Raw genomic sequence first — 17,233 nt, forward strand, 5'->3', positions numbered from 1 at the left:
GAAAATGCTCTCTGGTACTCGGGCAGGTAGTCTGTTTATTAAGCAGACTGTTTGAGAGAAGTGTCCACTTCAGGTATTGTACTAAAGTTGTAAATACAAATCAGTTAAGCAGCATGGCCCGTGTACAATATGTCAAAGTTAAACGTGTCCATATTGCCAGGTGTACAAAAACAGCATCATTGTGTTTGCTGCTTGCTACAGTGGTGACTTGCAGACTGTTTATTTCCAGACTTGTTCATTAACCTAGAGATAAGCAATTTGCTATTTAAGGTATGTAGGAATAATACATCTCAACTAATCTGACTGCAAACCATTCTGCTAACAGATTGGTCTTCAGCATGAGAACTCTTTACTTATAAGTAAGTCTGCAAAAATATAATTTAAGTTTGTCCCTGTCCAGAGCCTAGTATTTTTTTGTTCTGTAAGACTGGTCACTTTCAAAGTAGAAAGAGGTACATTGGAAGACAGCTCTGTGGGCACTGCTAAATATGACAAAAAATTAGGGTCATAAATCTCAAGGGGAAGCAACACTAGGCCGGGCTGGTCAGCAGTAGCAGTAGCAATATACAGGAATAATAAATGTTTTCACTTTTTTACAGTCTGTTTGCACATTGGTCTCTAAGTCTCTGACAAAAAAGCTATTTAGTGACTACATTAAGGCTGTCATTGCATTTTAATTTAACCTGGTTCCTGGCTGGAGTCTAACTTTTATGTTGCTTTGTTAGAAAGCAACTTTCAAAGTAGAAATTTTTACAATTTTAGGGGAATGAAAATATATATTTTTTTCATGTGTGCTTCTAAATATTGCAGCTTTGACAACCTGCTTAGGGTCAAACACCTCAGGGGAAAACAGACCTATACAGCCTGGAGACAACAGATTACTATATAAAGTTCTTAAGGATTCTTTTACTAGCACCAAAAATTCATCTGGTACCTTGGCCTTTCGCCTTCAAGGATACATTACATAGGATCCTTTTACTTTTTATACACCAGGTAAACCCCATCAATTAACTAATTAAATTAAACAATTAAAGTACACTATTAAAAGTGCATCACTACATTTCAGATATATTCAAAAACATTACTATAATTTCACATTATAAACTACATAAATAACAATCAAACACATTTAAATACATAAACTAACATGTTAAACACATACTAAGCAAATACATACTTACTTCTTAAATATAATTAATTAATTACAACATTTCAAAGGCACAAAAACATCACACCAAATTCACTTCAAAATTAAGCCCTCACGGTATTAGAGTACCAAAATTCAAAACAATGTATCCTTGAAGGTGAAAGGCCGAGGTTCCAGATGAATTTTTGGTGCTAGTAAAAGAACCCTTGACAACTACTGCTGTTTGTTTTTTTTTATTTTCATTGGTTTGTGTTTTTTTTAAAATACTACATAAAGTTTGCAGGAATGTTACATTTAGCGCAATTCACATATTAATTATACATTTTGGCCACAGCTTAGCTCTCTTTGCATGAGTGACTTTTGCCAACCAGACCAGAATCATCCACGTTATTAGATGTATGTAAACGAAATCTCAAGTCTGCAAGTTTAACATATTTGTATTTGCACAGATTGTTGTAAAACTATTTAATAGGACAGTCATACGAATATGTTAGTACTTCTGCCATTCTGGCAACTTGCTGTTAACTTAGTAAACAGCAGTATAAGATATACAGGAGTGTTTCATACGTTATCATTTTTACACAACATGGTAGGTTTACACTGTTCAAGGCAATACAGTTCCCTGGCCAGTACTCAGGATATTTATTTGGCTACATATGGAAATTTGAAAAGATTATGCTACTGCAGCTTAATTCATTTTTGAAATTATGTCATGAGATGCATCCTCCAGGGTCTGGGGTAAACTGTGCAATCAACATATAATGAAAAACTTGGACTTCTTACCAAGCCAAAGAAAAAGCAATGAAGAGCCTTGTGCATCTATTAAATCAAGTCTGCAAACTGATCACTTGAGAGACAATCTGATCTGCAGTTAATATAGTTGTTTGCCAAATGTACATTTCTGCGGATGCTACAAGACTGCACGCATTTTGTAACTTTCACTTGAGCAGACTGTGACATCCTTTGTGGAAGTTCGGTGTAGGTGTGACTTGTTTACTGTTCCGTACATGTAAAACCAGTTTCATATGTGATAATTTTTAAGATGTGGTGGAAAATTGCCTTACTGGTATGTCTGGCCTCGAAGACTGTAAACTAAACTAATTTTGTTACGATGTATAAAGTTATTTGGTGGTACAAGGATGATCCTTACAGTTTATCTTACTGAAGTGCCTCTGTGAGGTGCTGCATTTGTCTCAGTTTTCTCAGTGTGCCTTTCAGCTATCTGTTAATGAGTGGTCTGACAAATAATAATGATAACCAAGATGGGGCGCTCTCGAACTTGATGTAATGGTGAGGCCCCTGAGACTATCTGTATAATTAAGAAGGTGTTAACTACATGTTTATGTTGGCCTACAGAAGAGTTATATGCTGGACTGACTCTTGACAACAGAGTAGTGTATGGATTTATTCAGTCTGTAGTGTAGGTAGTCATGCATACTCTGCTGATCTAGTTTATGGCTGTTGAGTATGTTGTTTATGAGTAAGAACCAGCCTTAATATTTGTACTTTGCTTGTATAATCCAGGGAATCATATATAAGATAGATTCAGCTACAGGAGAAACTGCTGACAGTACATTCAAGAAATGTAGGAAGAGAACATCTCGTGAAATGGGGGAGGATAATTAGGAGAATGCGCAGAGAAAAATATATGATTTTGCTTCAACAAAGCTTAAACAATGGGAAGTTCTTAAGATAGGATGGGAGGCCATTTCTGATGATTGTAACACAGTGAAAGGTGGAAGAAAACAGAGTGCGATGATTCTGGTGAGAAAAAGTTTACGGTCAAAAGTTTTCAATGTCCAGGAAAACTTGAGAGGTGGGTAAAAGTGGGGCAAGAATGTATGGAAGCTTGGCAATATTTATGGTCTTCAAGTAAAAATACAATAAAACTGGCAACCAAGTGTAAATATAACAGGCTGTAGAAGCTCAATGTCCTAGACAATAAAGATTCCCATGTATTGCGCACACTTTTATTGCAACAACAACCGAAGGAATAAGTGCTTTCAGCCAGCTTAACTGGCCTTCATTAGATTCATCTAAGATGACTGTCAGTAATACGTATATATATATATGACACAGCCACAGGAAGTACGCTTAATTGATCATTAGGGCAATTAAGTGCAATCAAAACAAAAACTGCTTTAAACGTATTTGAACGTTAAAATGCTAAAAATATTAAAAAACCTTTTTGTATTCTAAGAAAATGTATAAGATGTATACATATATACATTCTTAACTATAATCAACACTAAAATTTCTAAATACACCATACAATCAGTTCACCTTCATTACAATTCAATGATACTCAGTTAAATAAAATGAATAAATAAGGTTATACATAAAATACACTGCAAACCTATAGATTAATTCATATTTTTTATTGTTTTGATTGCACTTAATTGTCCTAATGAATAATTAAAGCTTACTTCCTGTGGCTGTATCATATATATATATATATATATATATATATATATATATATACATATACATATATATATATATATATATATATATATATATATATATATATATATATATATATATATATACGTATTACTGACAGTCATCTTAGATGAATCTGATGAAGGCCAGTTAAGCTGGCTGAAAGCGCTTATTCCTTCGGTTGTTGTTGCAATAAAAGTGTGTGCAATACATGGGAATATTTATGGTCTTAATAAGGACTCCTCCCAATTTTTCAGGGAGTTTTCCAAGGTGTGGAACAGGTTTTTTAGGGGAGATGAGTTTGAAATCACTGGAAGGGAATTCAATGCATCTGTAGAATCCACATAGGATAGAGAGTATGGGTGGAAGGAAAAGAACAGTAAAGTACAGGAAGTACTGAAGGGACAGAAGAATCATGAGGAAAGTACAGGAAGTACTGAAGGAACAGCAGAATCATGAGGAAAGTACAAGAAGTACTGAAGGGACAGAAGAATCATGATGAAAGTACAGGAAGTACTTAAGGGACGCAGAATCATGATGAAAGTACAGGAAGTACTTAAGGGACAGCAGAATTGTGAGGAAAGTACATGAAGTACTGAAGGGACAGCAGAATCGTGAGGAAAGTACATGAAATACTGAAGGGACAGCAGAATCGTGAGGAAAGTACAGGAAGTACTGAAGGGACAGCAGAATCGTGAGGAAAGTACAGGAAGTACTGAAGGGACAGCAGAATCATGAGGAAAGTACAGGAAGTACTGAAGGGACAGCAGAATCATGAGGAAAGTACAGGAAGTACTGAAGGGACAGCAGAATCATGAGGAAAGTACAGGAAGTACTGAAGGGACAGCAGAATCGTGAGGAAAGTACATGAAATACTGAAGGGACAACAGAATCATGAGGAAAGTACAGGAAGTACTGAAGGGACAGCAGAATCATGAGGAATGGGTGGATATATGAAGACAACTGCACAAATGAAAAAGGCAATATGCTTTCCCTAGAGGGGAAGAGAAATACGCAAGTACATTGGATGGGTTTATGCATAGTGGGAGAATAATCTGTTTCTTTAAGAAACTGTAAGTAGAGGATAGGAATCGGTCAAATTATGATCTAGTGAGTCAGTAAGTTAAGTTGAAAAAAGATGGAGAAATGTAAAGATAAAAACTCTGGCTGTGGAATGGTGAGGGAAGGACACTAGTAGATGAAAGGATGTTACAGGAGGTGAGAAAGCTGAAACTAGTACTGGAAATAGGTACAATAGGCAGGTGGTAGGATGCTGTTGTGTGCTTGGAAGAGGCACATTATATTATTGGGAATGCTACAGAACATTAAAACAAGGTGGCTGCTATCTCAACTGAAGAACATATAGAAAGATATAAAATAAAAGAAGGATTGGGTAAATCAGAAGCACTGAGGGAAGAAAATGTAAATTAAACACTGGAGAAAAAACTATAGTAGGAGAGAAAGAGCTAATATGGATTAGATTTGTAGTGGGTACAAAGGGAGAAACTGGAAGGCTTTTGGCATGGAAGTCACATGCTCCCTATTGAAATGTCAGCACTCAGATTAAAACAAATGAAATTGCAGGAGGAGAGTGAATCACAAATATTGCTCTTCTCCTTTACACTTCTTTTTGCAGGGAGGGGGAGCCCTCCATGCCCGATGAACTTATATATACTAACTCTGAGACTGCCATACCTTGGTGAAAAGAGGAACATTCTGGGAAATGGCAATCTCAGACTTAGTATATCGAAGCCACTTTTTTCAGCCATTCAGTCTCAGTGTTTCAGGACTTGGTCTAGCAGGTCCTGCCATATCAAATGATTACCAAGCTACAGGAAAGAAAGCACAGACAAAGTATAGAAAGGCTGAGAGGGGAAGACAGTGTTGTGAGAGATGACAACATTAGAAGTCTGTACATTTAAGCACTCTTCTGGATCCTGTTGCAAAGACGCTCAGTAGCATTGGTGGTATAGTGGTGAACATAGCTGCCTTTCAAGCAGTTGACCTGAGTTCGATTCCTGGTCGATGCAAGAAGTCTGTACAAGGAAGGTATCAAGGATGTAATATGGAGCTTCTAGAAATAGAATATGTTAGGCTAGAGAACCACAGAAAAATGAGGAGGAAAGAGTGAAAGGTATTTTAATGCACTGGTAAGGGGAAAAGCTAGGATAGGAGAGGAATTTGGACCTTGATAAGGAAATACAGTTGCAGGTGGTGGAAACTATGTAGATATTTGCAGGTAAGGAAGGCTCCAGAAGAAGATGGGCTATCTGGAGATTTCTACAGGATATGAGAAAAGCTAGTGAGAAAAACTTTTTATGAAATATATAATGATGTAATACTGGAAGGGGGACTACCAGCTTCTTTCAGAACAAGAGTAGTGTTATTACCCAAGGGGAATAGAAAAATCTCGAACTTGAGGGGTATACACCTATCTCTCATTAATCAAATAGAAGGAATTCTCCTCTAGACTAATAGGGATAGGCTAGAGAGGGTTTGTTAAGTGGAGGACAGCATAAGAGAGATGAGAAAGCTCAAGAAATTTATTACTCAGGAGACACAAAAATCTGGGACCAGGCAGAAGTCATCTTTTTTGATATTTGTAAGGCATCTCACATTGTTGATTGGGGATTTCTATTTAGAGTTTTGGAAGAAACAGGTGTATGGTAAAGGTTTAAAGAATGGATCAAAGTATTGTATGACTCCTCTGAAGTTAAGGCGTTAGTAAATCGGGAATTGATGTAGGTAGCAAAGACAGGGAGAGATACAAGGCATAAGTATTCTTCTTTGCCCTGTAGTCTATTTGTTTTAATGATAGAGGTATTAGCACTCAGTATTCAAAAGCACTTGGAAAGGGTACAATGCAAGTGAAAAAAATTTTAGGTCATTTGCAGATGACTGTATGATAGCAACAAACAGGCTGGATCAAGTCCTGAAAGATGTCTCTGAATATTTGAAAAAAAAAACAGAATGATTTCAGGACTTTAGTGGAATTGGAAGAAGGCTGTGCAAGTGAGAATGGGAATAAACAAAGGTAAAATAAAATAAAAAGGAGTTGACAGGAAGGGAAGAGTCAAGTATCTAGGTACAATAGTTTTTTTTTTTTTTTCCTGAGTACTTTAGGTCAGAAAGTGCAGTTAAATTATAGTGAATTAGGAGGTAAAACACTACAAACTGGATAAGCTTTGAGAACAGCAGAGAGTTTTTGAGTTAAGATACCAATCGTATCTCACAAATAAAAATAATTTTTTTCCCTAATCGAAGAATGCATTTTCATCAGGAAATTACTTATGCATAGTTTTAGAACGTATTTCTATTCAGAAGTCAAATATGCACAAATAGTATGTTTACATTTAGATCATGTGACTGTGACTTGGTCTTTCTATCTTGCAAATCCAAAGAAAGAGCTCTAGTAACAGATCCTGCTGAAATATGTTCATTATATAAACTATATTAGAAATATGACCCATAGGTATATTTTCATTTATCATTTAAGATAAAAATGGGCAAATCTGAAGGTGGTAATCTGTGTTAACACATATACTTCTAAGAAAGATCTTTATGTAGACATTCATTACAAAATATGAAAATTTACTAGTCTGCAAGTATTTCTACCTTTATGCATACTAATTATAATAAATGCACAGGAAGACTCAAAGATTTGATATTAGGGAAATGAATCTTGAATGAAAAATGTATACATAAGAGAGAGAGAGATGAAACATATTCAAAAATAGGCTAGGTAAGCTCCAAAGGACTCAAATTAGGCCCCAAAAAACTAAGAACCCCTCTTTATTACAGAAAATAACTCAGGATTCTCTACTCAGTCTGAGATGTCAACAGTAGGGTATCTTTACAATATCACTTAGGAAATAGATTAATCTATCACTAGTTAAACACTGCACTGAAGATTCTTTGTTTTCAGTACTTGCCTTGCACATGAGATGAACATACAAATGCTACTCATACAACAGAAAAGGCACGCCAAGCCATACCTCTCAACCTCTTAGCTCAAGAAATCTGGACAAAGCGTGAAATAATGGGTGGGGGGGGGGCAAAGGCCCAAAAATAGGGACACATTTTAAATATTGCTGCTATAAACTTAGACAGTTGCTAGAATAACAGGATTTATGTTAGTATGCATTTTTTGAAGGATATGAAGTCTGAAACTCAAATACATGTCATTATTTAGTGACTTTAATACTTAGATCGTCCCAGTGATTTGTCAAAAAACACAATTTTCATGAGGAACAGACCAAAAATATGGGGCAAAAATCTGTACAGTTGAGGGGTATGAGCCAAGCCTACAGAGAGGCAAAGCCCTGATTATTCCTCAGGTGACATAGGATCAGTTAGCAGCTTGAGTATCTGCTGACACTGGTATAGGAAGGACAGGCATGTCATTCTAGGGCTTGGGGCAGAACAGTACCATCCAGTGCCTCAAATCAGACAGGATGGCAAGCCAAAGGACAGCCATGGGGTGGGTATTTGGTCACCAATGCAGTAGGCATTGTCACAAGAGCAGATTGGGAGGACATTTTGGATCTTACCATGATGCAAATCACTTGTTCCTCACCCAGGGGAGGGGGTTGGGGGCTACACCATAAGTCCTTTTTGCTGGGATGCCAGTGATGGCACAAAGCACCATATGGCTGCTTAAATGATGGCCTCTTCATACAGCTCACATCCCAATGCTAGAGATACCTAGTACGGAAGAATAAGTGTGCTTGATGTTTGGCAGGTATGAAGGCAAATGAGACAGGCAAAAAAGACAAAGTAACTAAAACAGATGTTGCCATGCCTGCCGAACCCATCAAGCCTCGCTCATGGGCCTTAAACATATTTTTCCTCCAATAATGGGAATCCCCAGCTTGAGGGCAAGTGTTAACCTGAGTGGTAGCAATCCAGGCAGCCATGGATGGTTGGTTGTTTTCTTCTTAGCATCCCAGCAATGAGAACATTTTTTGTTGGGCTTAACCCAGCCCCATTAAATGACATGATCACCCGTATCACCACAGGGACTCCTACACACATGCTATACATATGTGTGCTACCACTTACACACAATAAAGATTGCCATAATTGGTTTGGGAATACCAAGCCCATAATCCTGGTCCTTGTCATCTGGTACTTCATAAGCATCCACTTGCTTGGTGGAAAATATTTAACTGGAACCAGCATTCCTTTTCCCATCTGTGTTATTTTTAATATTTCCTGTGATTAAAACTCTGATGTTTATTGTAAATACATATTCAGTATTTTCATGTTCTTTTTATTATTTATTATTAAATATATTTAAACCTTTTATTGTGGCTGGTCTTTTAGAGAATATTTTAAACCTTTGAGAGTACTTATATTTATTTGGTCACAATAGGGCCACTCCTGAAAGCCTTGCTGCATTGGTCAAACACTACCATTTGTGTTAGTATTCATTTTAATCATTATAACTGGGAACCCTTGGAAGAACCTTAGCGTAGCTAGCTTTGGAGTGTTCTGGTGGGAGTATCTACCTTATAGTCTGGACAGAGGAAGCATAGCTGGTAAATCTGTGCCAACCTTTCCCAAGTGTGTGTGTGTGTGTGTGTGTGTGTGTGTGTGTGTGTGTGTGTGTGTTGGGGTAAAAATCAAATCTCAGAGAGAGAGTCTGTGACAGCTACTTGGAGCAGGGACACAGAGCACTGGCTTCACAGAGAGGGTGGTGGAGAACTTGACCTGGAATGCTCAACTGAAAACGCAACTCTACAGCTGTGGTCAGTGTGGAGATTTATTTGGGGCCTGAAGAGATATATAGAGAGAGACACGCACAGAGTCCTGCCCCAGGACAGGAATGTGTTCCCTGTATGCTCTTAAGGAAAACTGTGCTTGGTGCAGACAGCTGCATCTGTAAATAGTGTGTATCTATTTTTGCTTCAAGTGAATATCCCTCACCAGTGTCCGTAGTGAAGATTGAGACTCCTTAATCACTGGCCCAGAGAAGGGATGTCACAAAGGCCTTGACAGAACATTGGCTCTACGCAACAATATCATCTTGGTCAACAAATAAATAAGGGCTAGACTTAAAATGAGGCCTGCCCAGACAGACTATAATTGCTGACTAAACTATATAGACTAAAGAGGGCCTCTGCTAAAAACAAGGTCTGCCCAACCAGACCATCCCAATCAACAAATGTAAAATAAGGCCTCTGATAAAAAAATGGGTTTGCCCAAAAGACAATACCAGCAATCAAAAGTTAAAAAAAGCAAGACTCAGGCCTGCCCAGACAGTCTATTCTGTCAGAAAATACTAAATAAATAAAGCTTATGTTGAACAATGAGCATTGTTGAGGCACATCATCCTAGTCAATAACTGCTAAATAAGTAAGGCCTTTGCTGAAAACAGGCTCTGAAAGTTATACCTCTCAGTCGTCCAATTAAAACAAATGTGCCTTCTGTTGAAAACGGACTCTACCCATTATATTCCAGACATTGGCTGTTAAATAAATATAAATAGGGCCACTGTTGTACATAGGCTGTGAATAAGAATTTGCTTTTGTTTTCTCATGACAAAATTGCCTTCTCCTAACTACTATTCATAAATCAAATGTTGATGTGCCCATTAATATTCATTAAGTAATGCTTTCCTGCAGCTTTTATCAGAAGCAATTACTCATTTATGTACTGGCTTGTGACATCCCCTCTTTGATTGAAACAGTGCAATGATGATATGTCCATATGCTCAAGCTCCAATGATGGCTCCTAACTCAACACGATGACAACAGGCACTTGGAATATTAAGGTTTTTCAGGCATCATATGCAGTACCTTTCTACTGATACAAATGTGGGAACTTTCCAACAAAGCACATTAAAAGGATCTCTATGCTGAAAGAGCATGTAGAAAGAAAATACAGTTGTGTAAAATCTTACAATGACAGCAGATGTCCTTGTCATCACTGTTTCAGTATTCTTTAAATAAGGGATTCCCTGCCAAGGGTAGCCCAAAGTCCGACCAGTATAGCAAAGCCATAGGAATATACAGATGGTGTACATCAGATGTATGCTCCCTGCTCAAGGCATAGGGCATAAAGTTGATGTACAGAGATACATGCCTCAGAAATGAAAAGCCCCAGGAGGAATAAATATTCCTAGGAACCCTGAGGAACATACACATCCAGAAAGAGAAAAAGGAAAACAATTCCAAGTCAGGAAGACAGAATGAACATGGCAGAGCAGAAGGTGAGGAAGGAGAGCAAATGCTTCAACAGTGAAGAGAAGGACATCTACTGTTATGGTAAGATTTTACACAACTGTACTATGTCCTTCCATATCACTGTTGCTGTATTCTTTACATAAGGGAGAGTACAAAAGCTCAAGAGGAAACTTGGTTGGAGGAAGGTACAGAGGAGCCCTCTAGAAACCCATGCAGGATAGCTCTGGCAAAGCCAGCTATTCCTCTGGAAACAACATCTAATTTGTAATACTGAGTGAAGGTATGGAGAGAATTCCAAGTAGCAGCCTCAAGGATGGAAATGGTATCCAATTCTTTGAAAAAAGCACCACAGGAAAAAGCAGCTCTAGCTGAATGAACCTTTACAGAGGTAGACATTTACCATGAAAGGAATAACAAAAAGAAATAGCCACATAGATTCAGAAGGTTATGATTTGCTTAGAAACAGCCAAACCTAGAGATCTGGGATGAAATGAAACAAAATGTTTGCTCAGATTTGCGAATGGCCTTAGTCTTAGCCAAATAATAACTCCGCTGTCTATGCAAATCCAGAGTGTGAAGAACCTTCTCTGTAGCAGACTGTGGAGAAGGAAAAAAGGAGAGCAAATTAATAGACTGGTTAAGAGATAACTTGTTAACCACCTTGGGCATAAAAGGATTTGTATAAAGAGACAGCCTGTCCCTATGAAAAATTAGAAAGGAGAGAGAGACATAAGAGCCTAGAGTTCAGAAACTCTTTTAGCTTTTAGCTGAAGTAAGGCCCAAAAGAAGAACAGTCTTCCAAGTACAATGTTGCAAGCAAGCTGAAGCTGCAGGCTCAAAAGGAGCCAGAGTCAAATTTTCAAGCAAAAAAACAGGGGTTCCAGGAAGGTGGAATAGCAGGGAAAATTTTTTTTTTTTTTTGAGTAATGTCTGCCCTAAAATCCCTAGAAGGTTCAGACCCTTACCAACACTCAACCAACACAGAAGGAATCTCTTCCCAAACTAGTATTTGCAGTATCCTCCATGGTCCCTCAAAAATAATCAGCCGAGGTTCCCCCCTCAACATCCACAGTAGACATTTCCAGAGCCTCCAAGGATGTGTGAGAAGTTGGATCCATGCTGACATCTGATAAAGTCATGACAGAGGAAGCCAAGACAACAACTGTGCGATCTCCTGGACTTTCACCAGCCTCAAGAGAGACATCCAGGGGAGGCTGGACAGCAGCTTAATCAAGCTTGAGTTTTTGGCCTTTTTCTTGGCAAGAGGCTGACCTCCACAATGGGAAGATTTGACCATAGCACCTTGTGTCAACAATTTAAGATGCTGGTTCTCCAGGTAAATTGACAAGGAGAAGAGATTACTATATAGGGTCCCGAGGACAAATGTTTGGCAGATGGAACACTGCGTATGTTTGTGAGAAGTACCCAAATAGAAGAGACACAGCTCGTGACTATCTTTATGGGGAATCTGCCTCCCACACAGACATTTTCTCTTCCTGGATGACAAGTAAACTCATAAAAATAAAAGAAATAGATAAGAAGAAACTCCCAACAAGGGACTTATCTGAAACATGGCTCAGCAACAAGAAGAGACGAAGGAATGTTCAGGTCAACTTTCAGTGATGGTGTTCGGACTGGCAACGAAAAAGTTCTGAAGTATGTACATCTATACATTGACTTTATGCCCTACACCTTGTGGAGGGAGCATAAGTGTGACGTGCAATGTCTATATATTCCTAATAATTTGGTATACTGGCCGACATTGTGCTAACCTTGGCAAGGTAGCCTTACGTAAACAATGCTGCAACAGTGATATGGAAGAACATTCAAGGTTCCTGGCAATGCACATGCTCCTTTACCTCAGTGCAGGAATGATGCAAGTAAGCACTTGTAAGGGTATCTTGAAACGGTACAATAAGGATGTACTCAAAGTTTTCTAGTGGACTTTCAGCAATATACTTATATAGAGGTTAAGTACATAAAACAACTCAATTCTACATCACTATTTCAGAAGGGTGACAGCTGCCAACATTAGTAAAGACCATGCACAGGATGTGCTGTAGGAAACACAGATAAAGTAAAACTGCTAAACGTATTTGTATAATCAATCTAATCTGCAAATTAAGAATTGGCGAGAAGTGAATACCAATTTATAAAGCAAAATGGGTGAACATTTTTATAGAATCCATGTAACTTACAAATAAAATATGAAAACAAATGTGAAAGCAAACTTCAAAAGCAAACTAGGGGAACATAGTTCTACAACAAATTTAGTCCCCAAACAAAATATAGTTTCTAAAGTGAAAAATTTAAAAAGCAAAAATAGCGAAACATAATCTAACATGCAAGGACATCATGAAATATAAATGTAAACTGGAAAAGTAAAGAGAAAGCCACTGCAATTTTGTAGAATAAGTGGAAATCATACCAGAAAGTTAATGTCTTTAAACAATTCTAATACCAATACAGAATTCACTAATTACCTGCAAACCACTGAAAGATGGAACAAAGCAGACTCCATCAGCATCAGGCACAGATTTTGCCATCATTTCAGTTTCCAAAGGATCAGAGAAAAGACCTGCAATGAAAGATGCAAAAAACAACTGCTGAGAAACCACAATAGTGTTCACTCCTACATTTCTTGTACATGGGAATCATCTACTGCATAATTTACAATACTTCCTAATTAATTAAATTAAATGAATGCACATCAATTTATTTTATAGACAAAAATGTATCCCTGCATGGAAATCACCAGTATATGGTCTGCGCAAGTTTCAGAGATGCAGGCTAAAACCATTTTGTCCTAATCTTATTTTGCTTAGACAATTGCTTTCTGAATCAGGGTTAATAGAGAAAAGTAAAATTCTGCAGGAATAAGAAAGTGTCTATCCCTCCAAATACCTGAGCAAGGAATGAGAGGAAGAAAAGTCTGGAGATAGAAAGAGATATGCATGGTACCCAGGTTCACTTCTAACACATTCTACACCTGTATAATCTTCAGAAATACTCTGTGGGCTAGTTTCCACTTATGAGAGGCTTACTTGTTTGCTGAGAGAGTCTGTAATTGGTTTGGCAAGCTAAAATATCTTCTGCTAAGAGCTGTAGAATGTGCTGAATGGCTTAATGCCAGACAAGAAGTACCTTTTCACAATGTTTGGAAAGATCTGATGTCGTCCTCCTTCTTGCCTGCTGATGTACACTATAACTGTGGCTATGTCTACAATGACTGATTTTTGGATCTGTCCTAAGTTGCCAAGGCTCTGAATACTGCTTTTACTTCTTTCAGACTGCTGTGAAGTGATTTTTGTTAAGATTAGTTGTCCTACACTGAGAGACTCATCTCAGCACAGGCGGAATAACTTGGAAAATATGCAGACAAATATAAAGGAAAATACAAAATAAGCAATTTATTGATGACCCAAAGACGTTTTACAGAGAATTGGGAAACAAGGTAAAAGGAAATGAAAGGCCACCAAAAAAAAAAAAGAAATAGATACATTTTAAAGATGTACTTATGAAGATCCTGTGGAACATAACAAAGATGCTAAATGAATAAAAGAATTAAAAGAAAGAATAAGAAGTTTAAAGGTACAGGATATGAAATGGGATAAAGTAACAGCCAGAGAGACTGAAACAAAGTTAAGAAAAGCCTCTAATTGGAAAACCCCAGGAAGAGATGCAGTACCTAACATTTGGTTAAAAGTATTAACATCTTTGCATGAAGATTTAGCCATGAGTAAGAACTATTTATATGCGCACCCAGAACAGACACCAACCTGGCTAACAACAGGAAAAACAATACTCCTGCTTAAGAGTGAACCTGCAAACTACCATAAAAATTATAGGCCAATAACTTGCCTTCCAACGATGTATAAACTATACACCGTAATTGATGCCGACATAGTTTATAGTAATTTAGAAGAAAATTCAACTATAGCACAAGAACAAAAGGGTAATAAAAGAAAGTCATATGGAACAAAGGATTATTTGTTGTTAAAGTCATAGTGGAAAACTGAAAAAAGAGAAAGAATCTAAGTATGGCATGGATTGACTACAAAAAAGCACTTCATAGTATCCCACATTCATGGATAAAAGAGTGCTTAAAAATGTATAAGATACACCCTACACTGATTAACTACATTACAGTGACCATGAAACAGTGGCAGACCATGTTGTAATTAAGCCATGATAAAGGACAAATTATTATCTCAGGGATAAACATTCAAAGAGGGATATTCCAGGATGAGTCTCTGTCACTGCTGCTTTTCTGCCTTTCCCTTAACCCATTAAGCTGTCTGCTTAACAGCTTAGGCCATGGCTATAATTTGGCTCCTAGTGTAAAGACTTTTCATCTTCTCTTTTTCGATGATTTAAAACTGTATAGCTCATCAGATGAGGAACTGAAAGCACAACTGCAAGTTGTTAAAACTTTTTCAGATACAAGAATGTCATTTGGTCATGATAAATGTGCAAAAGCAACCTTTAAAGCAGGAAAACTGCAGCACCAGTAAAACATCAGTTTGGGACAAGAATGTGATATAAAAGAACTTGAGCAAGAGGGAGTGTATAAATACTTAGGAATTAATGAAGGATCAACAATAAAACATGAACAAATGCGAAAAACTTAGTAAGGAATACTTTAGAAGACTTACATTAATCCTGAAAACAGAATTCACATCTAGGAACAAAATCTAAATTATAAACCAATTTGCTCTTCCTGTCCTAACTTATAGTTCTGGAGTGATTGACTGGCCACAAAACGTGTTGAACAGATTAGATAGGAAAACAATAAAAATGCTTCATGCTCACCAAATTATTTATAAAAATCAGTGCATACCAAGATTATATATTCCTCGTTCCAAAGGAAGGATGGGCCTCCTTGAAACTGATTACATGTATAGATCTGCAATTGTGGGACTGCACACATATCTGCTGACCTCACAAGACCCAGATATAGTAAAAGTTTTGAAATATGAGGAGAATACATATAAAATGACTTCTCTGCTTAATCTAGCAGAAGCATATCAGCACCAGTGGGAATGGAAATCAAACCAGAATTAGATCAAAATCAGGCAGCAACTGAATGTGCCAAAAACAAAAGAAAGAATATAAAGTGAAGTACCAGATGAGAAGGCAAGAAATGTGGAAAATGCATAAATACAGTTGCAAGTACAGAAAACTTCTGGAAGAACCTCATGTTGATCAGGAACAAATGCAAGAATGATTAAGGAGAGGTGAATTCAAACCTAGAGATGAAAGGTTAATATTGGCAGCCCAAGATAGTGGGCTATGTAGAAGCTGGTTTACAAAGTCCATTGAACACGTGGGAGAAACAGACAAAAGTAGGTTTTGTAAAACCAAATTGGAAACAGTCGCACACCTCATTGCTGGTTGTTACATACTAATGGCAGAAGGACTATATACTGAAAGACATAATAATGTGGCAAGACTGTTACACTGGGAATTGTGCAAACATTATGGTACTGAAGTGGCTGAAAAACACTGGAAACATGAGCCACAAAGCATCATAGAAAATTATGAAGTATATATAACATGGGATCACCCATTACCAACAGTTCAAAAGACAGACACTAGAAAACCAGATACAGTGGTCCATGAAAAGAAGACAAAAGTAGCATTGATCATTGAAATTGCTACACCCAGTGACTAGTGTCTTGCATAGAGAGAGACAAAGTCATAAAATATCAGGATCTGCAGGCAGAAATGAGAGCAATTTGCAAGAAAGATACCCAGACAGTTCCAATAGTAACAGCAGCAACAAGTCTTATAAAAAAAAACCTACAATCGTATTTAGATACGTTAGAAATACATGTAACCCTGTACCAACTTGCAGAAGGATTCATTACTAGGCACAGTGCAGGTGCTGGGAAGAGTACTTTTGGTGGACATTGAAGACTGAAATACTAATTTCATGAACTTTAACTGTACTTTGAATTAGGAATGGGGTCCATTCCTGTCATGGTACTAGAAACCCAAAAGATTTGGAGAGAGACTGCTGAAAGGGACTCCCCGAGTATAGTTTGAAATATCTGTAGTTACCTGTTGAGATACTGTAACAGGAACCAAGGAATGCCTTTTTAGCAGGCACATTGTGTACACTATCAGAGATATTCCTTCTTTTTTTACTGACTGGGAAAAAGGAACAAGTGTTTCTAGGGAATCTGTTAAGTTGTTCCAAATATTACTGAGCCCACCTATTTCTTCTCATATGGAGTCTTGCATAAAGGAACCAGGAGAATGCAAAATATGCAGTCCAGTGCTTTAGGAACTGTTTTGTGTAATGGCTTGCATTTGACAAAAATATGCTATCATGATCAGAACGAAGTCTATTTGAGGTAGAATATCTCATCTGAACCGAACCTACTAAAGCCACCAGAAAGATCACAGACACTGCTGGGAATAGAAAAGAGTTCTTAGAATTTACAGTAATCTC

The 17,233-nt window shown here is 37.5% G+C and overlaps 1 protein-coding gene across 2 annotated transcripts in view; it reads right to left on the reverse strand.

Annotated features, from left to right (window-relative positions):
* The window catches only part of GK5 (glycerol kinase 5), a 478,960-nt gene that overhangs the window by 115,292 nt on the left and 346,435 nt on the right, over positions 1-17,233 (reverse strand). For both annotated transcript variants that reach the window (XM_044071017.1, XR_006364759.1), the window contains exon 12: positions 13,260-13,354. In XM_044071017.1, the coding sequence (XP_043926952.1) occupies positions 13,260-13,354 (95 nt within the window). The remainder of the gene's footprint in view (positions 1-13,259; positions 13,355-17,233) is intronic.

The sequence above is a fragment of the Protopterus annectens genome, chromosome 5.part0, assembly GCF_019279795.1.
Source record: "Protopterus annectens isolate FY-2018-M chromosome 5.part0, PAN1.0, whole genome shotgun sequence".
In the NCBI taxonomy this organism is placed as follows: Eukaryota; Metazoa; Chordata; order Ceratodontiformes; family Protopteridae; genus Protopterus; species Protopterus annectens.